General features: G+C 45.2%; 1 protein-coding gene across 3 annotated transcripts in view; it reads right to left on the bottom strand.

Annotated features, from left to right (window-relative positions):
- The window catches only part of SHISAL1 (shisa like 1), a 134,163-nt gene that overhangs the window by 41,009 nt on the left and 65,462 nt on the right, over positions 1 to 27,692 (bottom strand). For all 3 annotated transcript variants that reach the window (XM_066590191.1, XM_066590193.1, XM_066590192.1), the window contains exon 2: positions 9,886 to 9,985. In XM_066590191.1, coding sequence (XP_066446288.1) covers positions 9,886 to 9,952 — 67 coding nt within the window. In that variant the 5' untranslated portion in view covers positions 9,953 to 9,985. The remainder of the gene's footprint in view (positions 1 to 9,885; positions 9,986 to 27,692) is intronic.

The following is a 27,692-nucleotide window of genomic DNA, read 5'->3' as shown; positions in this document are numbered from 1 at the left end:
GTGCCCAGAAGGTCACTGAAGTAAACCTTCCTATGACGAAATCCCAAATTGAAGGGCATTTTAAAAGGGTTTTCTAGGCAGCACCCACTGTCAGTGGCAAGCTACAAGGGGGTCGGAGCGGAAGCTGCTCTTCCAACTCATGTGTAGTGGCCGGCACTTGTAATTGCAGGCGCAGCTCCTATTGATTTCAATGAGACTCCAGCCCGCAGTTATGATAGTCGGCCACTACACAAGGGTCAGAGCAGTGGCTTCTGCTTTGACCCAGTTGTATCCCGACACTGACAGTGGGCGCTGCTTAGAAAACCCCTTTAAGCCACCCCACCAGAAATGCCTTTTAAACAGTATAAAAGGGCCTTTTTGTGTAAATTTATATCATCCACTCTTTTCACAGCCCAGTTCACCGGAAAGTCTATTAATATATTATTTTGAGTGACTGAGACCCCCACAATTTAGGAGACACTATTGCTCCTTTGGGCTAATCCTGAGGGCTGCTCCAAGAGGTCCATGGTCTTCATCCTTTACCCTCTTTTAAAGGGTCTGGTCTGAGCAGAAGGAAACCTCCCGGACGTTACTTCAGCAGTAGACTCGGTTCATTAATATGTGACCTGGTCGGGTCGATACACCGTCCGAAAAAAGGCCAAGGTTGGGACAGGTAGAGTTTGGGAAAGCTCAGTGTTCAAGATGACAGTCAAAACCAGCAAACGGATAGTATACAGAACACCTTTGTTTGGAACATTAGGAACCTTGCGGCTCAGGCACCTTCCAGTGGGAAAAAGTACCTTACATATCCTCAGAAGAGCTGGCCCTTTAAGAGGCTGCCTAAGCACAAACGCGCACTCTATGGGTCTGGGCATTGGCAGGAGGAGTAATGTGGCACTAGTCATACACCAGCCACAGCAACCAGTGGCAGAGGGAGTTGATAGAAGGCACTGCTGGTCATAGTTGAAGACCAGCAGACTTGGAACTTGACTTTAAGAGTCACACATATGTCATAATACCCTTTGTTGGAATACCCCTTAAATACATAAAGGAGAACTCTACTTTTGCCAAACATATATTTTGAGAATGCATAATTTAAATCTATACAAAATAATCAGTAACTTTGCAAATACTTTGCTTCACTTATTTTATACTTTTTATACGATATTGAATTCAGACAGGACACTACATTATACTGAGAACAGTGCATTGTGGGAGATCACATGACAGGTTTTCAGTTGTTAATTGACTGCAGTGCAAATAAACTGTACAGAATCCACACTCACATTGGGTGTGAATGCTGAAGCCAACATGATATAGGTCAAAATCAGTACAAGTTAAAAGCTATGTATACCTTTGCACTTTTTGCTTTCTTTTAATCAATATGTTTTTGGAAATTAAGACTTTTTGTAATTAGTTTTCATTAAAAAATTTTGATTTCTATACTTGCTTTGTTTTTCAAGGCACTGCCAGCTGGAGGACTGAAATCTTAGCAAATGTGGTCAGTCAGAGTAAACTGACTCCTCCTCTAGCCTGCTCCCCTGTTGTGAAGCTGCATTCACTGACATTCCACTGAGCTATTACAGAGGGCTGTATGACAGTGCCAGGGTAGGGTGGAGGAGATCAGGAGGACAGCGAGCAGAGAAAGCTACTATTACAGAGGACTGCAATTCACTGTGGGCGAATCTTCTGATCTTATCAGCAGTAAGGGGGGAATGGGACCAATAGCTACTCAGAGAGAGGATGACACATAGCTGTGTAGTGTTGAGTGGGTGTGGTTATGCTACACAGCCTCTGGAAGAGAAGAGGAGATAAGAGGGCAAGCTGAGCTTGTGTGCATTCATGAGAGAAACTAGCTGATCAGTGCTGGGAATGCCCCCCTTGCCAGAAACTTGAATGTAGAAGAGTTTGCAAACCAAGTATGACACTTTCTTAGTGCACGAGAAAGAAAACTCAAAAGAAGATATTGCATTTTATATGTGTGTGTTGATTTTTCATGCACAAAGGTTTCCATAGCCTTTAAGTAAAGGAAAGTATTTACACATTTTCTCTACCTGATATGTAAACGTTAAATGGGCCATTTAAAAAAAAAAGTGGAATGTCCCTTTAAGGTCTTAATATGGTTTTAAATCTGCAAATGATGGGTGCGCGCCCAACTCCTTAACACAAATTGGCTTTGAAGTGCACATTAACATTGACTATGATATAACCTTTAGCATGTCCTTCCACGTTGCGGGGGCATCCGTGACACTGTAATGATAGGATGTCATCTTGTAAAGTTAACCTACTCCAATACCTCCTGTGAAAAATGTTCCTTTTTACCTTAAAGGATTAACCTTTACATTGAAAGCTTTTCAAACCCCATTAAACTTGACATTAACGTCTCAAATATGTTGCCGGGGAGAATTGTGGGTAAACAGTTATTTTATAATGAAATGGAGGGAAGAAATATCTAATGCAGAAGACATTCACTTGTCCTTGTATGACTCGTAACAATAATGGATAGTAGCAGTTGGTAACATAGTAGCTGCTCCGTTATTTCAGGACCATGCCCCAGCATTGAAGTTGACCCGACATTGGATGATATCCAAAATAGTACTTCTACGTCTCCTCCAATAATGTACCATACAGTGCCTGAATGCTAACTGCCATACAGTACCCAAATAACAAGGCCATGTGCTGACCGAATAATACTCCCACTCATTGGCCTAAATAAGAATTCCATACAATGCTGCCACCAGCATACACTGTAAATACAATATACTGTACAATGTATATGTAGCAGTGCAATACAATGCAAATAGTGCTATATAGTGCTCAAACCATACTAACCCCCAGTAACCAAATGAAAGCACCATACATAAAGCGATCTAATACTGCTACAGTCCATAATGTTTTAATGTGACTGTTATCAGATTAATATTAAAGTGACTCTCTAGTTGGGGACGAAAATAGTTACATGGACTGAAGGGGAAGTCCTATTATCTGTGGTTGGTCTTCTGTGCAGTTGTCTCGCAGGTCCAACAGTTTCAGGCCCCATTTTCGGTCATCCAAGATGGCCATCCCAAACTTTTGTCTACCTAATCTACACTGTGCTTTGAAAGTACGTTAGACTACCGATGTATTGTAGGGTCTACCGGGCCTTGAGCTATTACTGGGGTACATGAAGCAATGTATGCACGTTCTTTTATAAATGTGTTACTATCCCTTTAATTTCAAGATATCGTGTCCCTAGGCTGCTGGAGACGGAAGGAGTGAGATGCCGGATTGATTCTCAAGTGAGAAGGAACCTAGAAAAGGAGGCCAGATACTACTGGGTGTGGCGGTGCAAAGTGAGTGATGAGTGGAGGACGTGCGTTCTGAGCGGAAATAGCTGGGCCACGACTGAGTCAGTAGGCCGAGGGAGTTTGGAGTCATCTCCCATGCATTCTGGTGCAGTCTTTACTGGTGGCCATGAAGCTGTATGCTCTATTGAAGAAAACAGATGGAGTTCCAAAGATTTTGTATGTTATAACTTGAGCAACTCTGCCTTCAGTGATGCAGCACCAGAAGTTTGTAAGTCTGTAGGTGTTCCACTTAATAATGTCTAAAGTCCCAGTGTGGTGTCATATACCACTGAACCATATACCGAGGATCTTGTGACAAGGTCTACTTTGCCAGAAGAGGACAGCCCTACAGTCTATCCAGGATGCGGTGGTCCTGAGGTGAGTGGTGCCCCTTATGCAGCCGATCCCCAGAACCCCTATTGCCCTCTGCCTGCCTCCCTACAGGGTATTAAAGTACTACACCTGTTCTCTGAATGGCCAACATTGCTCATGTGAGCTGCAGCGGCCAGTGTGAGGGCATACTGCAGTGATCATTAGTTACTTAGAATATTGTGATAGCCATCTTGAAGAAGAAAACAAGGCCTGAAACTGGTGAGCCCAAGGACCAACGGAGCACAGTACCAACGGCCGGTATTATAACCCACCCTTTGGTTTTGTCTTGGGACAGAAGGGTCACTTTAAAGAGGTTATCCCAATATTTACTCCTTATCTGCCAGATAGTGAAAAAGTGTGACCGGTAATGGTTTGACTGCTATAGCCTCACCAATCACGAGAACAGGAGTCCTGTGTCCCCTTATATAGTGGCAGCCAAGCATGTGCCCTGGTATCCTATTCATCTCTATGGGATTACCAGAGATTGCCAATTGTTGTACTCAACTTCTCTTTGGCAGGCCCATAGAGATAAATGGAGGGGCAGTGTATCTGTACATGTGATTGTTTTCTGCTGGACCTTTGGGGCCATGCTATAATAAGGTCTCATATATGGGCAGCTACCAAGGTGGACTTGTGATTCTTTGGTGGACCGGCCCAACCTAATAACCAGGCGTTATGTTGACCACCAATAATACAGAACAAATGTCGTGCTTGGGGTCTGTGGACTCTCATTAGACTTAATGACCCTCACTGAGACCGCCTGCTTCAAAGTAATCATAAAAGAGCCATCTCTACAAGTTCTTCTTTAAGGGAAGGCACAAGGCAACATCGTTTCCCGCACATCATCACAGCGAACTTGCTTTGTTTTAGGATGCTTTCCAATAAGTCTCCTCTTTCATCTATTATGCGCCTGTGTTATCCAAATGGGAAATGCATGATGTCTAGCAGACGGCGGCGACTGAATTAATTCTTAGTGAGAAAGGAGAGAATGATTTTAATTTTAATTATGATCCAGACAATTAAATGGCTGACACAAGAGAACAGAGAAAGAAGTGACTCAACAAGACATTACCCTACATACGGCCTGGATCAGTTTGGTTTTCGTGGAAAGTCTTAAGTCAGTATGATTGCTATTTTGGTCGTGAGGTCACCTCTCGTCTCCCCGTCTTCTCCAGATCTCCTCTGATGGATGCGATACAACATGACTTCATCCTACATTAACTTCCAATGTTTTATTCAGCAATCCCAGTTATTTCAGACATTTTGATGAGTTAGGGCTTGCGAAAATAGTTTATGGCGTCAAGAGTTTTCCAAGCCATTGGGCAACTCATCAAAAACTTCTCCGAACTCAAAAAGTACAAAACAAAAAGTTCTTCACATCTTCTGAAAGGCAGGCAAGGAATTGCATTACAATGGAAAGGGTTGCTCCTCTTTAGATTAGTGTCTAATGGTATTGTGATGTATTTGACCCCTAGTTTAGTAAGGAGATCCTCAAGTATTATGAACTGTCATCCTCTTACAGTAGTTTGACAATAAGACATATATTTACAAACTGAAAATCTTTACCTCCGTTTTTGCTATGATTATGGAAATGTTCTGCACTTATTTTAGTTACAGAGATATAACTTGAAGTTTACGGGCCCCAATATGAAATCTGTAATCTGTTCCCCATCTCACATGCACCATTTACACTGGATGGTAACTTTATTAGAGTTGAGAGGGAAATACATGTGTATGTAGGCATACTAATTCTATACAATGCTATAATGCAAAAAACTTAATATGGACCTTACTGAAGCTTGATTAGATATTATGCCAAGGCTTTGCAAGGCCGAGAGAGATGTGTCCAGAAATTGAGAGATGATACAGAACCGGATACGAAGGCCGCGTGCTAGGCTGTTTTCTCAGAAGCGCCTTATCTAGATAAAAGCTGTTTAACTACATATATGACTAACACTACCTCAGGTGGAACTGCGGACATCACATATATGGTTATGCGGTGGATTTGAGCCAATAAGACACTTCTAATGATGCGATAAGGGGTATAAAGCCCCATGTAACCTATAATAAAGTGCCCAGTTATTTCCCCGTGTGAGGAACTATACCAGACCTCCGTGAGTGGTGTTTCTTCTTTACCGCCGGCAACGGGGCATTGGGGCAGGCCTGATTGGTGCTGTACACAGAATTACCCAGAGACAGAGTCTTCGGCCCTTTCATGATTGGAGCTTCTCTGTATGGAAAATAGAGCCGTGACCCTGAAGCTCAGCATAAAATCATGACAAGTTCTCTCTGGATCAGTTTTATTGTGAATACACAAATTGAGCGATCTGAGCGACTTCCAACGAGGCCGGTCATCGGTGCTAGACTAGCCGGGCCGGGATTTCACTGCCGACCTAGTGGGGTTTCTTGTGCAATGATTTGGATAGTATACTTAGAATGACAAGATCGAGTACAAAATCCAGCAAAAAGGGATCCTGTTGATGGAAACAACTTGATGCCGAAAGGGGTCAAAAGAGGATGACAGGAAGCGTTCTGATGAACAAGCAGTGCACAGTTATGCAAGTTGCAGGCGATTACAGCGCTGATGCTTCACCCAACAAGTCCGAAGGTGCAAAATTTCAATGGGCAATAATAGTAGATAACCACTTCCAGCACCATTAATGTCTAAGAGAAAAAGAAAGGCAAGGCTTCATTGGGCCAAAGAGCACAAAAACTATATCAGTGAGCAGCGAAAAAACATCACCTGAAATTTGAAGCAAGTGTGGCCAGCGGGATGAGTAGGGATCAGCTTGGTTCATGGTAGCTATACATTCTAACTAGCATCAGCTCCACTAGATGTGAAAAGGGGAAGCAAGGGGATGATGGTAGATGAAGTTCATGACGCCAGTCCGCATCAAGCCGAAGGGAGGGGCAGCTAGATAGTACTACAAACAAAGTTTTTGGTTGAGGGGGGGTGGGGGTTGTACTTTCTTCCCCTGGGGACTGGTGTAGTACATGGTGTAGTTGCAAGTGAGAAGGAGCTCCAGGAGTCCAGGATAGGGTGACCCAGGTATAACTCACTGTTATTCACAGTCGCAGGAAAACAAGGTAACGTTCCACACAGTCCAATTCTCGTCCACAATAATCCAGAGTTTGGTGACTGGAGATACTGCCCTTGGAACAGTGCATTGTATCTAACACTTGAGGTACCGCTCTCTATATCTTGCATCATATCTGGCACCTTCTCTCAGATGTGGGGAATGGAGGTCTTTGTCCTGTTTCAAGCTTTTCTGTTGTGTTCTTCTTTCTTTCTCTCTCTAATTTCCTTATTCTAATCTTCTCTCTTCTTTATTACACCTTTCCTTCTTACTGCACTAAAAACTGATCTCTCCAACTCTGTACTTACTTCTAACTCTAGACTGAACTTTCTGGAATCTGGGTGGAGGTGTTTATATGTTCTAGGTCCTCCCCTGAGCATAAAACTCAGGAACTAGACAGGGGCCTAGTCTACCCTCTAATTGGTACAACCCTGGGTCACTACACAAGCAGCATGAATTGATGATCCCTTCCTGTCAGCTGGTCAGAATATGTCGGTACTACAAGAAGCTTCCTGTCCACAGGGGCCGATATTCCTGTTGAACGATTTCAACTCCTAGTTAAATCTATGGCCCGACATACTGCTGCACTCCTTAAGGCCAAAGTCCATCATGGTACTAGATAGGGGTCTCTAACACAGTGTCCATTCAGTGTATAATACTGGTGTCCTATATGAGGCAGGGGGGTCTTTAGCCCCCTCAAGCATGAGGGTCTGGGTGCAGTTGCTTTGTTCGCACCCTTTGTAGCTACACAGTAGTTCATGTCGTGCACAAAGGTTCATGTTTCTGGCGAATACTGAGTGATAAATTGTATTCTGCTTGAGGGGAGCATATTGAAGAGGACATGGTGGGGTCTGCAGTTAGTTAGCACCATTCCTCTTGCCCCCGCTCTTATGCTTCGGCCTCATTATTTTGCATGTGGTTTTAATTCGAAAAATTTGTAGTTACTTAAAAATTAGTAATAAAACCATATAATGAGAAATATCCAGTCTCCACATGTTGTATTAATATACGCCTACAGGCTGATGGTTGCATGGGTTGTATTATGGAAATGTCACACTGTATGTATACTATCACCATATCACATGTACCATCGGCATTGGACACAAGCGGTGGTATAGTATGGAGGTGCAAAGGTTGGCAATGGGCCTTTTAGCAGACACTGCAGTAAATGACTCCTTGATTGTTAGCATCGGTGGTCCCATTGATTTGGATGAGAGCTGCACTTGCAGTTACAGGTGACGGCCACTATATAGGGGTCAGAGCAGAGACTTCCGCTCTGAATCCTGTGTAATTCTGGCATTGTCAGTGGGCACACAATCAGCTGATTGGCTGGGGTCCCAAGCAACGGACCCCAGCCGATCAACTATTCTCTCTGGGAAAACCGCTTTAACCTCCAGAGGATGTTGACCGACTGGTGAGGCACTTCTTGGTGCATCTGGGAACGAGAGGCTTAACTCAGTGGTAGTCATAGTACCCCAGTCCTCGAATATAGGCAGGGGTGTCAGCTTAGCCTTGTGGCCGGGTACCGGCACACCATTTTTAAAAAATTGAGTCTTGACTAGAAGTAGGCGCGGGGGATGTAGTGGTCTACCGGACACTCCTTTGAAATGTGAAAAGATCGGAACCAGACATTGCTGGAAGACAAAAGAACGGAAACAATTGGCGGTGTGCAGACTGTTAATCTGAGTAATCTTTCCCGTGAACAAGGTGTCAATAGGGTAACGGTGCTGATAAAGCACAATCTACTTGCAGCAGAGAAGTAGAGCGTCCTTTTTGTATCCCGGGTTCTGGGTCTGTTACACATTCAGTTTACAGAGCATGTCTTTCCGAGCCTCAGATAGTCCGCTTATAGACTGTGGCAGTGAAAGTTTGGGAAGACCCACAAAAGTGGCCAGCTCTATATTGATGCAGAAGCGGCTCAGTTAAATCCCTTTATCTGCCCATAGGGCTCTTTTTCTTCTATCTTAAGTACCCCCATAGGGCAATAGCGCAGACCGGCCTCACTCAGCAGTGGAGGTTCTGGCAATACTTCTGTTCCTCTAAAATTCATATTTTTTAGTTTACCAAATACTCTTGGAGATTAAGTTGTGGTAGAAGCTTCTGTTAGTGGATAAGCAAAATGTGGTTAATCAGAAACGTTAGACAACCTGACTGACTCAAAGAGTCTGCTTAACTCTAACGAGCGTGGAGTATGGTAACAATCTGGCATGAATCACAGAGATCAGCCACATGCTTCACCTGTAGAACACGTGGTAGTACCACCGAATGCTTCAATCCAGCAATGGCGGTCTCTCACACATAGTCCGAAAGTAGCGTAAGTGTTGTTGAATAACTGGCAGGTCTGTGTTTAAGTCACTACCTGTGTGCACATGCTGAGCCTTTTCCTGAGGGCCTACCTCACTTACCTATCTCCAGGGTGTACGGTACTGTAATGTAGGTGGCACGTCTTTGGACGTCTGTTGGGGATGCCCCAATTCACCGTGATGCAGGACAATGTGAGTCATTTGCAGCAGCCTCTCTAGCTGTCGTTCTGCAGCTTTGCTCTCTCTGCGATGTCGGTTTGGCGCATTATGAAGTTGCACTTCTCAAACACCGTCTACTTCCTTTCTTGTGCCATTGTCCCTCCCTAAGAGACACAGATCCTCCAGAACACATCCTCCATGCCTCCCTAAGCTGACTCCTCACTCCTTTGTCAGCTCTCTCTTCCGGCAATGGCCTAAGGGTCCGTACCATTGGAATTGCTCTTCCACTTGCAGCTCTCTATGATCTCAAGTCCTCCAAATTTCCCACATGACTTCTGCAGCCAATGAGAAATCTTATGCAGCACTCCATAAGCACATGACCTGCAGTAATGCATTTCGACCAGTAGAGGTTGCCCTTATACCATCCAAATTATATAACTATAGGAACCATGACAGAGCTCATTGCAGCACAAACTATAACCTGGGCTACCCCCTTACACAGCCACTCCTCGAGCCTCGCCCACTCTTAAAGAGGCAGGAGCTATAAATGTTATCAGCACATTAAAACAACAAATAAAGGTACAACGATAACATGTTTTCCCCCTTACAGCTTCATAAGATGCAATTAACCCTTTTAGATAATATTAAAGGTTCTACTCAATGACTTACCTTTTGAAGATAATACTAAGAGAAATAAGATGAGACCGTTGAGAAAGCGGTGAGCCCAGCTAGTCATCCTTTTGCTCTCATCTGTCCACTAGAGAATCACCTAGAACATAAGAAGAGATAATAATCACTATCCTGATTCGGATCCCATCAGTGCGTTTTTGGGTTAAGTGGTAATATGTGACGATGGATAGTCAGTGATAGTCAGACCCATAGCTGTTTCCTCTGACTGACCCATATACATGAACATTTGGCTCGGCCAAGCATTTATGTCTAACTTAATAGGCTAATGAGAAGATGGAACAATGGACAATGGAGAAGACTCTGGCTTTGGCTTATGTTAAAAGGTCAGAAATTGACTTGCAGGAATGCTGCCTTCTAATAGGTGGCGCTGTAGAGGCATTGTTCCATCTTCTCATTTGCATATTTCTTAGTGGAGCATGCATGGCCTTATAAGTCTCCGCACACCTTAAAGGATAAACTGTACCCCATCCGATCCATGTGTATAAGGAACTAAGCCATAGTCAGACATCTCTGGCAGCGGGTGATTTCCTTTGAAGTAAAAGGATCATGTGTTATGAATTCAATGTCCCCGATCCTTCTTTCTCCTGACATTATCTGTTGGGGAAACGTTAAGCGCCCCCATCACATTAGAGAGTCAACCAGCCCCACAGTTATTGATGGGCTAGGAGAAAGCACTAATGTGTATACACTTGTAACAAAATCAACTTTTATCACCTCTCCATAAGATAATAGTGTGATCACAGGGGGGCTCACCAATGAGATCCCACTGATCCCGAGAACGGGGTCCCGGGTCTCCCTCTCACTCTCACTGTGGGCTCACTGCACCTCGCAGTGAGGAGTAAACTGAATGAAGTGGCTGCACATGCACGGTGCCTTCATTAATCATAAATGGATTGCCGGAGATAGCCGAGCGCCTATACTTGGTGATTTTCTTTAGAGTTGAGTGGAGTAGCTCCGCGCATGTGCGATCACCGCCCCATTCAGTCTCCACGTCACTGCTGGTGGGTGCAGTGAGCAGGGGGCACATGACTCCTGTTCTCCGCAGTGAGACCTCAACTGATCAGACTTAAAGGGATTACCACAAAAAGTTGATTTTGGAATAACCCCAAATACATGTGTAGCATGGAAGCAGATGAAGCAGCCGCTCTGAATCCCTTGGAGGGGGTGGGGTGGGGGGCAATCTTGGTTGGTTCAATTCCCATTTTTATTGGGTTGAAAAAACCTGTATCAGACTCTCCTCCCCAGAGGATCTGCAGTTTTGGCAAATAATAGGGTGGGGAATTCACCTATGGGCCATGGATAACAAAATCAGGAACCATGGCTTCAGTATGGGCCCCTCTCTTATGTGTGCCGCGTTGACTTGAGATATCAAGCAGCTAAAACATATTCTTTTCTATAAAAACATACACACAGTTCTTAGTTATGAAATATAGCATTGGTGCAATGACACTTTTCTACCAGCAGAGGTGCTACTGATCTTTTTCTAATAACATAGAGCAGTGTTCCCCAACTCCAGTCCTCAGGGACCGCCAACAGGTCATGTTTTCAGGATTTCCTCAGTGTTGCACAGGTGATGTAATTACTGTCGGTGCCTCAGATATTGCCAGAGGTGTTCCTACTATAGGAGATCCTGAAAACATGACCTGTTGGTGGTCCCTGAGGACTGGAGTTGGGGACCCCTGACGTAGAGGACCCATGCAGTTAATAACTAACTGATTTTAAAACCAGTGACAATTTTAGATTAGATGGCACCCTGCGTGAAAATTCTTAGGCCTCCATCATAAGAAAACAACTATATATAAAGAACTAATAGGTAGTCTGCTTATATTCTGTTTGTGCAGAAATCAGCAAGATAGAAGTATACCCACACCCAAACAACACAGTGAATACATACTGAGCCAGAACCAAGCTCATAGCATAAATACAGCACCAGAGCAAAGCTCACATAGATATGTAGTGGCCAGAAGTCTATGCTGTTGCCCCCCCTTGTCTTTTTTTTAGATGCGCTGTGCAAAGTTGTCTAGTCTCTTGTTATGTGTATTGCACAGCTGCAGCAAGTGAGAGGTTAATGTCTGCATGTGACTGGGAGATGTCTGCAAATGTATCAATATTTGTCTAGTCACATGATTTGTGTTGTCTATAAGTATGAGTGTTTTGGGTGTGGTAAAGGTTCATCCTCCTCAACAATAGAGTGGAGTGGAGTGCGGGCCACATGGGGGTACCTTTAACCCTCATGTGGTGAAGAGAATAGAAGAGGAAGAGAGGTACCCTGAGGATCCGAATGCCGGGGGGGGGGGGGGGGGGGAGAGAGAGAGAAAAAAGAAAGGCCAAAATTCATTGTGCAGAGGTGCTGTACCACGAGAGTGTCTGTGGAGTGACCTCACCCCTATTGTCCTCTGGAGAGTTCCCCTTTCAGAAGCCGTGCCTAGCAGATAAGTGGGACTGCAGGACCGGTTTCATCCTGAGCTTCCTCCTGCACCTCTAATCTTCTGTCTACCTGCATCACTATTTTAAGAAGTGTATTTTTGCAGAGTTATTCAGTAAGGTTTTGCCAGGCCCTGACCGTTCCCAGAGACCTGAGGTACGTTACTTTTGTCTGCGGCTCCTTTATTTACCGCCAAGGGTCAATCCAGTGGGTAACGAAAAGGTAGCGTCACCCATGACAACGATATCTCCTGTTCTTATGTTTATTGGCCATCTCTCTCCTAGGGGTGTCCGGAAGAGGCCCAACGCTGCTCTGGCCGAGCCAATGTGTGTCCCTCTGGGACGGAGCCTGGTAAGTGCCACCATGACAAGTGACCACTCTACCCTCCCAGCTACTCAACGTATGCCATGTGTCCGGAGTCACCCTATGGGACACTGCAGATGTAACACCAGAACCAAGCCCATAACATAAATACAGTAGCAGAACTAAACAATTTTTGTGCGAACACTAATGGACTAACAGTGGTGCCTAGGAACATTGGAGGGGAGGTGACAGAGCCAATAGGGAGGATGATTCGCGTAGCTCCACAAAACGCTGTCACATGGAGGAAAAGGATCATCTGGTCTGGTGGACCTAAGGGCAGAGACATAACTTGAAGCTACTGGGGCCCAGTGCAAAATCTGGAACTGGGCCCCCAACTCTAAAGCTTCAATAATAGTATTGGTTTGCAGTATGGGGAAGAGAGACTTTATGGGCCCCCTAGGGCTCCTGGCCCCAGGTCCGACAGCACCCCTTATATGTATGCCAAGGGTGTAAGTATAGGGGGTGCAGACGGTGCAGTTGCACCTGGGCCCAGGAGACCTGGGGGGCCCATAAAGTCTCTCTTCCCCATATTGCAAACCAATACTATCAATGAAGCTTTACAGTTGATGGCCCAGTTCCAGATTCTGCATCGGGGCCCAACAGCTTCAGGTTACGCCTCTGACGTACACCCATGCCTAAGGGGGATAATCACTCCCAGCCTACAAATGCCTGGTGTCCCCCCTACAAGCTGGTGGCTGTGGCCCTGTACAACCGCATGGGTCACACTTAGATAAGGCCGGCCATGTGCAAAGTATAATACTTCCCCCAAATTAAAACAGAAATGACCTGAAAATGTTAATTACCTGGTGAGATGGAACCACTAATGATCTTTTTTAAACAACAGGTCCCTTTCTAATCCCGGACTGCTCGATCACCTGAGAAGGTAATCAGTAACAGGGCCTTATCTACTGTGCCATATACCATTTATAATACTTTCTTATGTGGCCGAGGGGCCTAAAAGCCCCCTTAAGCATCAGAGCTCAGGTGCGACTGCTGCACCCCCTATAGTTACCTTCTGTAGGCAGCCAGGAGAAGGGACTGGTGGCTGATGAGAATGTCTGGAAGAATTCACATTATACCCACAGATATACTTCCAGGCACCGAGCCCGAGACTCGTCTTCAATTTCCAAAATACGGGAGTTATACAACACAGTGAGTCACTGTTTAGCAACACTGGTTTTATCCAGAAAATTCTCTTTGATTGCAGATTGCAAAACACGCTGACTGCGCCATTGTTCTGCTTATTAGTAAAAGAGAGGATAGTATATGCAGAAGTCGTACGGAGAACACTGGAGATGGCAGAAAGAAGGATCAGACAGATTGGATTTGACCCTGTTCAGAGATAAGTGGCACTTGGAGGAGTCTTGAAGAAGCTTATTCTACTTCAATTCTCTAACATTTTTTATTTGTGCCAGTTGGGAAATGCGTTGTGGACTGATCAGTATTTCGTGTGACTGCCATCTATTATGTAGCTATCCCCCAGTATATATAAGTTGGCTAGTGTAACCTTGGTTAGTTATAGCTTTCTGTCTATACCCCCTGGCTTCTTCCTCCTCAGATGGTCATGTGATCTCCATTCTGACCAGCTCCGATCTACTTGGGGTTATGTGGTCATTTTATAGTCAGTGTCTCAGTTTATGTGATGCCGTTACATGGATCTGCCATAGAAACTGCATAGAGGGGGACACAGAGACCCCTATCACAGTTACTGATGAAGATCACACAGGTATAATAGAGGAGATCACAGCTCATCCTCCTGATTGTATACTTATGGTTTATACCTTATTTAGGTTGAATATAGAAGGTAATTATAATTAAACTGTCCCCCTCATGGACAAAAAGGGTATAGCCTTAACTAATGCTGTATTGATGCATCATGGGATAGATGTGAAACTGAAAGTATAAAATCTCAGTCTCATGATGGTGGCTAATAAACATCAGACAGGGGGCTGCACTACATGGAACTGGCTGCAAAATATATAGGAGACCTCCAGAGCGTGACAGGCAATCAGGTAAGGGGTGCAGACAGGGGGAAATGTGATTTCACCAGAGTGTTCCTTTAAGGCTGTCTGCACACGGGCGGGTCAGATTCCGCATGCAGAATCCCACAGTGGAATCCGGCCATGGCAGCAGCTGCGTCCATACATACCTGCTTTCGTGTTCTTCTTTCTGTACTGCTACAAAGGTGCAAAAGCCTGCAGAGGAGTGTAGTGGCCCGAAGTCAGTGGGGCCCTCCATAATGTTATGTGTCTGTCTCGTGCCATTGTCTTGTCAGTGTCTTATGTGTAGTATGCATTTGGTTTATGTGTATTGCACCCCTGCAGTACTGAATGGGTTAATGTCTGGGTTATGTCTGGAAAATGTATCATTGTGTGAGTCATGTGACTATGTTTAATATATGTATGTGTTTGCAAGAGTGCAGTGCAGTCTAGTCTAGTCTAGAAGTCAGTGGAGTGGGAGTAGAAGTCTAAGAGTGGAGAGTTGAAGAAGTCAGTGAGTGAGCCGCACGGATACTGGTCGGTCTGTGAGTGGAAAATGGAGGAGGCCGAGCGATGGCCTGAAGCTCAGCCTGGGTCCGTGAGCACCCAGGAGCCTCAGTACCACTGTTGAGTGTTGAGAGAGGCCAGACGCTACATGGCGAGAAGAGGACTACAAGAGTCAGTGTTTACTGGTAGAGAGTGAGAAAGAGTCGCCGGGAGCGGGATCTCGCAGATAACTGGGTCTGTGGATCATCCAAGATACCCCGAGAATCCTCCCTGTTATACCACTCTAGTTACTTTGTCAAGTTACAGTAAACGGACATTACCAACCGTTCCTGGTTTTGTTCAGAAAGTTTTCCTTGTGTGTGGACTATTTTATTTCATCATCAAGTTTCACCGCAGAGAACGGAACGGTGGCGTCACGAGTGACAAATGGACTCAAGGTAACCCCTGGTTACTTTCCCTGTGATCTCCCCCAGCAGTAACGTGATTGGGTTTTGTGCTACCCCCAGGGGAGGAGATGGTAGAGCCCCGTGACAAGGTCTTTATCTACCCCGATATCTCCTCGGTTGTGGGCCCGCTTCTCAGACTCTGCTGGAGCTGCAGCTGGAATGAATGCTGGAATCCAGGGAGAAGAGCTGCTGGAAGGACAGAGAAAGCACAGCACTGCATGGCAGAGCGACAGACCAAAGCCAAAGAGGACACTGAGGAGATTGTTGCCACGGAGTTGTAAGTGAGGCCGGCCTCAGTAAATCCACTAGATGTACACACTGCTAAGGATGATACATGAACAGGCCTGCTATAGCAAGGGCTAATAAAATGGACACTGATGTTGTTTAAGTTCCAGGTGCTGAAATCCAGGCTATAGACTGTAGTATTTAAAGAGACAATGAAATCTAAAAACACAGCGAATCAGAACCAACACATCATATATATGTAAACATAGTGATACCTGGTCCCATAACATCTCATATATGGCACCACCATATCAAAGAATACTAAAAGAGAAGAAAAATGAGCAAAAAATGACAAATTTGCAAAATATAACACATTAAAAAAAGATGAACCGCCACAAAGAGTTTCAGCCACACAGGGATCCGTGCTAAGTAATTACAACCCACAAAGTAACATAGCATGTTTGGCGGAAAAAAGACATATGTCCATCTAGTTCAGCCTATCGCCCCCAATGTTGATCCAGAGGTAGGCAAAAAAAAACAAACAATGATGTAGAAGCCAATTTTATCCATTTAAGTATAAAATTCCTTCCCAACTCCAATCTGGCAATCAGAATAATCCCCGGATCACCGACCCTCTTGAAGTAATCAGTGATATAACATGTAATATTTAAGAAAGGCGTCCAGGTCCCTCTTATACTCTTATCGAATTTGCCATCACCCCGTCCTCAGGCAGAGAGCTCCATTGGCTCACTGCTCTTACAGTAAAGAACCCCCTTCTATGTTTCTGTGGAAACTTCCTTTCTTCTAGACATAGAAGGTGCCCTCTTGTTACAGTCCTGGGTATAAACAGATGATGAGAGAGATCTCTGTACTGACCCCTGATATATCTATACATAGTTATTAGAGCACCCCCTTGTTACAGTCCTGGGTATAATAGATAATGGGAGAGATCTCTGTACTGATCCCTGATATATTATACATAGTTATTAGAGCGCCCCCTTGTTACAGTCCTGGGTATAATAGATGATGGGAGAGATCTCTGTACTGATCCCTGATATATCTATACATAGTTATTAGAGCGCCCCCTTGTTACAGTCCTGGGTATAAACAGATGATGAGAGAGATCTCTGTACTGACCCCTGATATATCTATACATAGTTATTAGAGCGCCCCCTTGTTACAGTCCTGGGTATAATAGATAATGGGAGAGATCTCTGTACTGACCCCTGATATATTATACATAGTTATTAGAGCGCCCCCTTGTTACAGTCCGGGGTATAATAGATAATGGGAGAGATCTCTGTACTGACCCCTGATATATTATACATAGTTATTAGAGCGCCCCCTTGTTACAGTCCTGGGTATAATAGATGATGGGAGAGATCTCTGTACTGACCCCTGATATATCTATACATAGTTATTAGAGCGCCCCCTTGTTACAGTCCTGGGTATAATAGATAATGGGAGAGATCTCTGTACTGACCCCTGATATATCTATACATAGTTATTAGAGCGCCCCCTTGTTACAGTCCTGGGTATAATAGATAATGGGAGAGATCTCTGTACTGACCCCTGATATATTATACATAGTTATTAGAGCGCCCCCGTGTTACAGTCCAGGGTATAATAGATGATGGGAGAGATCTCTGTACTGACCCCTGATATATCTAATCTATACATAGTTATTACAGCGCCCCCTTGTTACAGTCCTGGGTATAATAGATGATGGGAGAGATCTCTGTACTGACCCCTGATATATCTATACATAGTTATTAGAGCACCCCCTTGTTACAGTCCTAGATATAATAGATGATGGGAGAGATCTCTGTACTGACTCCTGATATATCTATACATAGTTATTAGAGCGCCCCCTTGTTACAGTCCTGTGTGTAATAGATGATGGAGGAGATCTCTGTATTGCTTCTTATAATATTACTCATTTTTATTTCTTTGTTAGCAAATAAATATTGTTCTGTAACTCCTTCTGCTGCCTTGTATCTTGAATCTGCATTGAGACATCCCCCCTCCCAGCTACATGTTTATTTTAAAGCCTGGAAGTCCTAGAGAAATGAAAGTCTGTGGCATTGCACTGATTGACCTTAGTGACACGGCCTATTTTGGTCCTAAAGTTGCTACATTTTTGGGATTTTCATCTCCACATTTCAAAAACAATAACTTTTTTATTTTTCAGTTGACCTGAACATATGAGGGCTTGTTTTTGCATGGGGAGCCGTAGTTTTTATTGGTACCATTTTTTGGGTTCATATAATATATTGTATAACATCTATTACATCTTTTTTTGAAGGGCAGAGATAAAAAACACCTGTAGTGTAGAGGAGTGTACACTCTATAATTTAACTGTGGACTCTACTATGAATTGGTGGACAACTGTCACTTTAAGTTATTGTTGGTCTACCACACTTTGACTAGAAAAGTTCAGCCTAGTTTAGAGTCACTTGTCAGGCAGTCAGGAGATAGACAGCCTGGGATTGGCAGAAGGGTCCTATGCCCGCGTTGGTCAATAGGAGCTTGGTATAATATAGAGGGGAGGAGTTAAGAGTCAGTTATAAGAGAGTCTATCCAGAGAAGAGAGGAAACTCAGTTCTCAGAGAAGTTTACGAAGAGAAGTCTAGAAGAGAGAGTCTAGACAGGGAGCTCAAGAGAAGAAGAGAAGCCAGCCAAGAAGGAGCTAACCAGTGAGATGGGAAGGAGATAAAAGGGCGAGTACTCAATGTTGTGTAATATCCACTAAGGAAGAGAAGGAAGAAAAGCAATAGATAAGCTTCAGCAAGAATCTTGATACTTGAAAGAATAGAAGAGAATCAGTATGGACCTAAAGCAACTGTAATGCAATAAAGAACGGAAACACGATACTTGAAAGAATAGAAGAAATAAAAACTAAAAAGAGAAAAGCAGAAGGGCAAAGCATAGAGGGCAGAAAGTATTCTGTGATTAATTACTGTCAGAGAGCCCATTTGTGTCCAGATGGAAAGTCTGCTCTTCATGCCTGCATGTGTCCTAATTATACTAAGATTTGTCTAAGGAAAATATACCTCCCAGTAAAGTACCGTATATACTCGAGTATAAGCCTAGTTTTTCAGCACATTTTTTTGTGGTAAAAAAGTCCCCCTCGGCTTATACTTGAGTCAGGGAAGGGTTAAAAATAAAAAAAAAGCCTCCATACTCACCTCCCAGCCGATGTCTGTGTCCCCGGCATGGTGCGGCAAGCTGCTTGAATTCCTATGTTCCTGGTGGCGATGCAGCAAGCTGCTGGAAATCTCTTCGCTGTCATCCCCCACTGTCCTCTCTGCTCGGTTCTGTCCTCCCCCGCCATCACTGCTGTGATTGGATTGAGCGCCAGCCAATCACAGCCAGCGCTCGATTATTCACAGCCAATCGCAAGCTGCTTTAGAATTCTCCCCACTGTCAGCTCCCTGCTGTAGGTAAGCGCTGTGATTGCGAGTGCCGGCTGTGATTGGCTGGCGCTCAATCCAATCACAGTGCTTACTTACAAAGCGCTGACAGAGATGACAGAGCTGAGCAGAGAAGACGACTGGGATGACAGCGGGAAGAATTCACGCAGGTTGCCGCACAGACACAGACGCTGGCTGGGAGGTGAGTGTGGAGGTTTTTTTTTTTTTACCCAGTATATACTCGAGTATAGCTCGGCTTATACTCGAGTCAATAAGTTTTCCCAATTTTTTGTGGTAAGACTTATTGACTCGGCTTATACTCGAGTATATACTGTAACTCTGAATTTGCACTAAAGCTGAAGTCACCTCATTGTTCTAAAGAAATAAACTGTTCTATGTTTCCACCTTTAATTCAGCCTCCTGGAGTCCCTTCCCACCAGTTCCCATCTGCACTGAGGTACAGCACTACACTTCAGGGGAAAGAAATGTTTTATATTATTTCTCCCATTTTTGTATAATTCTTTTGTCCGGCACAGAGTAGGTCTGTATATGAACTGTCGTCACGAATTTCACAACTGCCATTTGCCCCTCTGTGGAGCCACACCAAAACGGCATCTTTTCTCGGAGAGGAGCAGTGGCGCCACTGTGACAACCAGCTTCTTTTCTGCTGCTCTCACTCCTAGGTCTGGTCCAGCTCACTGCACACCTCAAAACTGCAGTTTTTTACAGCATTAATCATACAGCATAAATGACTTGATTTCACGTGACGAGCAGAAGTTTTCATTGGTACCATTCTGGGGTACATATGGCTTTTTTTTTATCATCTTTATTGCTTTTTTGGGGTGGTGAAATGAACAAAATAATTTTTTTAAATTGAGCATTTTAATTTTTTTTACATTTTTTATGCCTCTGTAGGGAACTTGAACCTGCGATCTTATGATCACTATGATAATACATGGCAGTACGTCTGTACTGCCATGTATTGTCACTAATAATAGCTATTGTCTGGTATCTGGTTGCCATGACAATCCATCAACCCTCCTCAATTACATTGTGGGATGCCAATGATGTCACAGTGGGAGCGGCCTCCCCTCTGTTAACTCTTTACACGCCACGATCAACATTCATCAGTGTTGTCCACAATCCCCGCTGTTGCATTGGAAGGCCAGCTGTCAGTCACAGCCGACTCCTGCTGCACATGGTGCAGGCTCAACTTCTGAGCCCGCGCCATCCATAGGAAAAAAGTTTATGTGCATTCGCTGAAACCCCATCCCAGCCTACACTATGTGTTGGGTAGGGGTGCAGGGAAAGCTTGCCAATTGGCTACCTGAGCGGTGGAGGATCGGGCGTCTGATTGGTGCAAAAGGTAGCAAGGGGAGAGTTTTACAGCTACACAAAAAGTGTGTACAGCAAGCCGCCCCCCCCCCCATTCTTACAGCAAGCCCCCCCCCCCCACCACCACCACTCTGCAGTGAGCTCCTTGGTTTTTAATCTTGTGTATTGCATATAGTAAAGCCTACACTGGTGGAAACTGAAAGGGTTATACCCAGATAGAACTTTTATGACACTTTGATCAAAGTCTCTCCATATGAAGGGGACTGAATAATTAAAAATTGAATGAAGTCTGTGTATTCGTATGGAAATGATGGGCCCCTTTGTTATGCAAAATGCTACATTGTTCTAGTTTATACATGATACAGTGTGTTATGTAAGAAGACCCTCTGTTGCCCACACATTGTTGGTGACCAGGTATGCCAAATCATAGAGGTGGAACTCCGTAGACCCAAATGTTTGACTTGTCATGTTCCAAATGGGGACATCATATGGTGAAATCTCCCGAATGACTGGCCATAGCGCAATGTCAGTAGTTCCTCAGAGGACACAAGGTAGACCCGCTGACACGGCATAGGTCCACACAAAAGGACAACGCCACGTGAAGACCGCCAAACTGTGCAGATGGCAGTTGCTGATTGACGGAGGACAGCAGCACAGATCTGAGCAAGTTAGAGTCACCCAACAAACAATTGTAAACCGACTGCTTAAAGTTGGGTTGCCTTCTTGGACCCCGTGCATTTGTGTCCCATTAACCCGATTTCACTGCCAGCAATGACTGTGTGCTGCCAGACGCACCCGGACATATGAATGGAGAACAGTTGTGTTTAGTGACGAGTCCTGATTCTGTCTGGGGCAAAGTGATAATCATCAACGTATCCATCTGCGTTTTGGAGAAAGGGCCCACCCTGCAGTGATCTCAGAGTACCACCACCCAGGTCCAACCCCTGGAGTCATGGTTTGGGGGACAGTCAGTTATGATAGCAGGGCACTGACCCCCAGTATGTGGACAGAGTGGTACACCCTGTTGTCATACCCTTCGTGGTCTTCCAACGGGATAATGCCCATCCACATACTACAGCTATCACAAGACAGACCTTGCAAGGTGTCATGACCATGGATGGGTCTGCACGGTCCACAGATTTATCCCCAATAGGAGACGCATTATGTCACTTGGCCACCCATCACAACTGACGGCACAAGTCATGCAGGCATGGAGAGACCAGAGATATCCGAAGATGTATCAATTCTATGCCTGCAAGAATCCAAGTGTGTATAGATGCTCAAGGTGGGCACACGTCTTACTGACACCTGTACCCAACGGTAGGAAACCATCGGATTCATTCCAGTCTGCCATCATTTATGACTCTGTACACATCTACCAGGTTTCCACCAATTCCCTTTGGGTGTAGTTTTGGGACATGGGGTATCCATGAGTCCCTATAGGGTCTAGTATACCCCTTAGCCGACTCCTGTAATTTATAACAACTATCTGATCCAGGATCGACACCTGTGTCTAGTATGGGGGTCTCCGACCCGGTCCTGCCCTGTGAGGTGGGTGCTGGCCATCACATCTAACCATAGATGAATGGAGGGGGTCCGCAGCGTTCTCCAGCTGTTTCCGTAACTCCCATAGCAGTGCATGACGAGAGACCTGCATGTGTGGGCCCACCGCACCGGGCGGACGGGGATAATAAGACAAACATCCCGCGCCGCTCCTACAGTCTGAAGGATGTGAAAACTTCACAAGGAAACTGGAAGAAGCAAACAAAAGTTGCAGTGGTTCATTTATATTCCGCACCCCCCTCTGCAGTGCCCCTCCCCCCACCCGTCTCAATCTTGATATTTAAGCTTAAATTCCTTATTTCACGCCTCAGAGTCCCCCTTTGTGAGGCGGTTACCCGGGTCACGGTGCGCAGTCACAGAACACATTATCTCTCACAACCATTTGGAGAAGATTTGTGATTTTTTATGACTTTTCGCACTCCCATAAACTAGAATTTTCAGGACGCTGAATAAATATGTGCATCTTAAGATGTGTGCAGGTGATCCCCCGTAACCTATGCTGCACTATGAGGCGATACTAAATGTTTTGTGACTTAGGTCGCATAAATTTCGCAATTTAAAGGGGTGTTCTGGTTTCGGCAAATAAATGTCATTTCATTGTGGAATAGAAAGTTATACAATTTTCCAATATACTTGCTGTATCAATTCCTTACAAATTTCAAGATCTCTGCTTGCTTTCATTCAATAGGAATCTTCATGGTTTACTCACAGTTTATAAAAAATCTGTCCTGGTCATGTGACAGCTCCATAAAGGGACAGTGCAGTCTTCTGAGCTATATGTTATCATGAACTGTGTCCATCACATCACCAATACAGATTTTTTTATACCCTGGGAGTAAACAATTAAGATTCCTATTAAATGACTGCAAGCAGAGATCTTGAAAATTGTGAGAAATTGATGCAGAAAGTATATTGGATAATATTATGAGTTTTCATTGAAGAAAGAATATATCCTTTACTTGTTGAAACCAGAACATCCCTTTAAAGCTGAAGATGTCATAATATGCAGTATCTTTAGAGGGGTCCAAACTATGTGCTACTGATCAAAAGCACCAAATTCCTGGACTCACTTCACGCAGTCATATAATACAATCTCAGTTGCTTTTAGCTACCACTAGGGGGAGATTAGGCGTATAATAAAGCCTTTCCAACCTGCATTTTACATATATAACACAACAGGTGGGATGTTCCTACCAACTGCTGTATAGCTATGTGTTGCAGTCAGCAGCAGGTGTCAGCTATAACATACGGTTGATACCCCACTGCAACAGCCAGGATCAGAGATAACTGCTATCCCAGATATATTAGCCCTTAGATGCCATGGTCAATAGTGGCCGCAGCACCAAAGCAGTTTGACTGAGGAACTCTCAAACCCAATCAACAGCTTATGGGTTGTCATGGCAGTTGGGGCTCATTGAGGGTCTGTGGTCTTTGTACATTATTAAAGGAGTTGTGAAGGACTTTTACTATTCATGACTTTTCCTCAGGATAGTAGTCGAACAGTGAAGGTTCGGCATTCAGGATCCCCACCGATCAACTGCTCAGCAGGTCCGGTGTCAGTACAGACTGCGCTGGAAGAAGATAGCACTGTCAACATTGCAGCTGCCAGTTTAGTACTACAAGCACAGCACCTATTGAAATCAATGAGCGCTGTGCCTGCAGTACCAACTAGAGACACTGCAATACAGACAGCGCTATCTGCATCCAGCACACTCTGCACTGACAGTGGGCGCAGCAATCAGCTGGTCGGGGATCTCCAGTGGTGGACTTTGCCGATGAGGATACACAGCTTTGTCCTATTGTCTGGGGCTAAATCTGCATGCAAACCCGCAGCACAACTCTGAGGCCAATGCCAGCCTTATGTTAGATGACACACTGTGTGAAATTTCAAACATTTTTTTTTGGCTCCCCCCCACCCCCTAAGAAAAAAAAAAGATATATATTGAACTGATAGGCAGTCTGCCTGTATTCTGACTGAGCAGAAAGCTGCAAGATAGCAGCAGAGCCACACCAGCTCAGTGAAAAAATACTGTACCAGAAACAAGCTCATAACACAACAGAACCAGAATTAAGCTCAGTACATAAATATAGCATGATCCAACCTCAGAACATAGATGCCATACCAGAATCAAGCTTGTAACTAGAGATGAGTGAGCACACTCATTTAAGGCAGATACTCGAGCGAGCATCGTTTTTCTCGAGTAACTGATTACTCGTCTGAGCAAATACGGGGGAGATACCGCCCCCCCCCGCCGCCTCCCCGCATTTGCTCGGACGAGTAATCAGTTACTCGAGAAGACCGATGTTTGCTCGAGTACCTGCCCTAAATGAGCGTGCTCGCTCATCTCTACTTGTAACATAAATACAGCACCAGAACCAAGCTCATAATATAAATACAGCACCAGAACCAAGCTTAGTGCTTGAATATAGCACCTGAACCAGGCTCATAACTTAAATACAGCTACAGAAGATTATAACATAAGTGAAGAAGCAGAATTAGGGACTTGTGTTGCGGGGGGAACTGACGGGGTGACAGCGGCACCTTAGAGCATCAGCGGGGAGGAGACAGAGTAGGACAATGATTCATGTAGCTCCACAAGACACTGCCGCACGGAGAAAGAAAATCATCTGGTTGGTTGAACCCAAGAGGGCGATCGCTCTCAGCCTACATCCATCTGCTGCCCCCCATACAAGCTGGTGGCCAGCGCCCTGTTGACCGCATTGGGTCGTATGTAGCTGAAGGAGGCCATGTCTGAGGCTCAGCCCCAAAGCTCTTGTGCAGATTACGTATCGGAGCCACTTGGCCCCTTCACAGCGATGGGAGCTGAACCTAAGAAAAGTCTGTACGGGGGAACGTTGCACGGGAGCTGCATACAAATACATTTTGGTGAACGCTCCACTTAAGTAGATAGTAGGCATATGTGCCCGTGCACCACAGTGGGGGCCCAGTGTGATATGGAGCCCCCTCTTTTCTGTGTACCCCACTGGTTCACTCCATTGTGACATGAGGGACTTCATCAGCCGCGAACATAACCCCCCAATGTAAAGCTTCAGGGGCTTCAGGCCAGGGAAAATAGGATTACAAAAAGTTCTGACTAAGTTTCAAAAATACTGAAAATTCCAAGCAGATTTCAGGATAAGGATGTGACGGCTACAACACATGACGCAAAACCCCCTTCATCGTATTCTGGAATGTGTTTATTCATTGGAGTCATCCAAAAATGTTGTTTTAAGAAGTTTATTCGATATATAAAAAATGATATTTTCCATCCAAATATCAACAAGGAATGAACCTCGGAGAACAAAGCGTGATCCTCGGAGCCTCCTCGGCCAACTCAAACTCCGTTTAGATTCATTTTAATGAAATTCCTCGGTTTATTTAGCTTACCTTTGACCCAAGAGCAGACGCCTGGCGCCAAATTCTGACAGATACAACACTTGGTGCTGACACTGCGTGTCATCTATCCAACCGCGGTGCGAAGGGCTACGAGACATGAGATGTTCCTCAGAACAATTCATCATGGCTTTTTAATAGTTTGCTTCAATGAGTTGCAAACCTATCAGATAGGGGGCGCACTAACGTACGCCAACCAGGATCACACATTGCAGACTGCGAAAAACACCCAAAATATAAGTCTGTGAGTCATTTGCTTCCGGGAACTTGTTGAAAACTTTAGTAAGCTGTTATAACTGCTTTTGGGAAGGTCATGTGACTGTGACAACTGCTATGGCTGCCTGTATAGCTTTCAGGAAGGTTGTCACTCAGCTTTCCTGGACTCCTAAATGGTAAATGCCCCATTACAGGAGTCGGGGATGTCTCAATGCATGGCAAGTTCTAAGAGAGGGCATCTGAGAAATTCAAAAATTTGTGGCCTTCTGCCCCAGTTATGTAGCGCACGTCCCTGAACTATGGTATGTGAGTAATAAAGAGTCCTTAGGACCCCTTTTATCACACCCCAAGATGAATACCAAAGACTGGACTCCCTAAGCTAATACAGACAACAGAGCAGACCCCCTAAGTCAGGCTTGGACTAGCCAATAGGATAATAGGTGAGTCCCCACATGGGCTCTGAGATAGGAGTGGGACCCCATAAACAGCGCACGACGCTATAACCCACTGCAATACATACTGATGGTCAGAGTACAGAACTTTAGACAGGTCATATTTGCATGTAACTGTTCAGTGGGCCCCAGAATTGGTTGAACTGGTGGGTCCTGGGCAACATTGTTCTAAGCCAACTCAGACCCCAACAAGACCCCATAAACTAAGAAAGACCCCAGACCAGAGCGCCTGAAGTAATACAAACCACAGACTAGACCCCCCTGAGCTGAGACAGTCTCCAGACCATAACAATTGAACTTATGCAAACCCAGGCCAGACCCCTTAAATTAACATAGACCTCAGACCAGACCCCTTAAACTAATACAGACCTAGAGCCCTAAGTGAAGCCAGACCCCTAAGCTAATACATACCCCAGACAAGACCCACTACACAAATACCGATCCAAGACAAAAACCTCTATAGAAATACAGACCCCTACAGACCCCCACCTCCTAAATAAATACAGTCCCCACACCAGCCCCCTAAACTAATACAGACCCCAGACGAGACCCCCTAGACAAATACAGACCCCAGATGTAAACCTCTAAAGAAATACCTAAGCTAAGACAGACTCCAGACCAGACCCTCAAACCAATAGAAGCCCTAACAACAGACCCCTAAGCTCAGACAAACCACAGGACAGACCTCCTAAGCTAGTTCAGACCACAAACATGGCCTCCTAAACTAATACAGACCTCAGACCAAACCCCCTAGACAAAAACAGAAATCAGAACAGACCTTATAAGCTAAGACAGACCCCAGACCAGACCCCTTATACTAACATAGAACTCAGACCAGACCCCTAAATCAATAAAAACCCCGGACCAGTCCCCTTAAACTAGTTCAGACCCCTAAACTAAAAGAAACCCCAGAAAAGACCCCCTAGACCTGTGATGGCGAGCCTATGACATGCATGTCAGCACTGACACGCGGCCGCTGTCGGCCGTTCACCCTGTTGGTGAATACTAGCAGGGCCGCGGCTCCCCTGCTGGTATTCACTAACCAGCACTACTACCGGTAGCAGCGCTGATCCCGGCCCACACTGTGATGTCAGTGTGCAGCCGAGATCCTCCTCCACCCATCCCCGACGTCTCTTACCACTTGGTTCCGCGAGAGCGTCCAGGGAGGAGTCCGGAAGCGCACTGACATTAGTGTGCGCCAGAGATCATCTTTGCTAGTGGCGCGGAGGCCAGCGGAGGAGCAGAGCTTCCAGGACGTGGATGGGGTGAGTACGTGGGTCTCAGGGGGCACTGTCGCTGCTGCGGGGGGTCCGCTGTCGCTGCTGGGGGTCCGCTGTTGCTGCTGGGGGGGGGGGGCACTGTTGCTGCTGGGGGCCGCTGTGGGAGGCTCTGTCACTGCTGGGGGCTGCTGTGGGGGGCTCTGTCACTGCTAGGGGCTTATCATTACTAAGATAAGTGAGGGGGAGGC

This window comes from Eleutherodactylus coqui, chromosome 2 (assembly GCF_035609145.1).
Source record: "Eleutherodactylus coqui strain aEleCoq1 chromosome 2, aEleCoq1.hap1, whole genome shotgun sequence".
NCBI classification, from domain to species: domain Eukaryota; kingdom Metazoa; phylum Chordata; class Amphibia; order Anura; family Eleutherodactylidae; genus Eleutherodactylus; species Eleutherodactylus coqui.
This window is presented reverse-complemented; position numbering and strand designations above follow the sequence as displayed.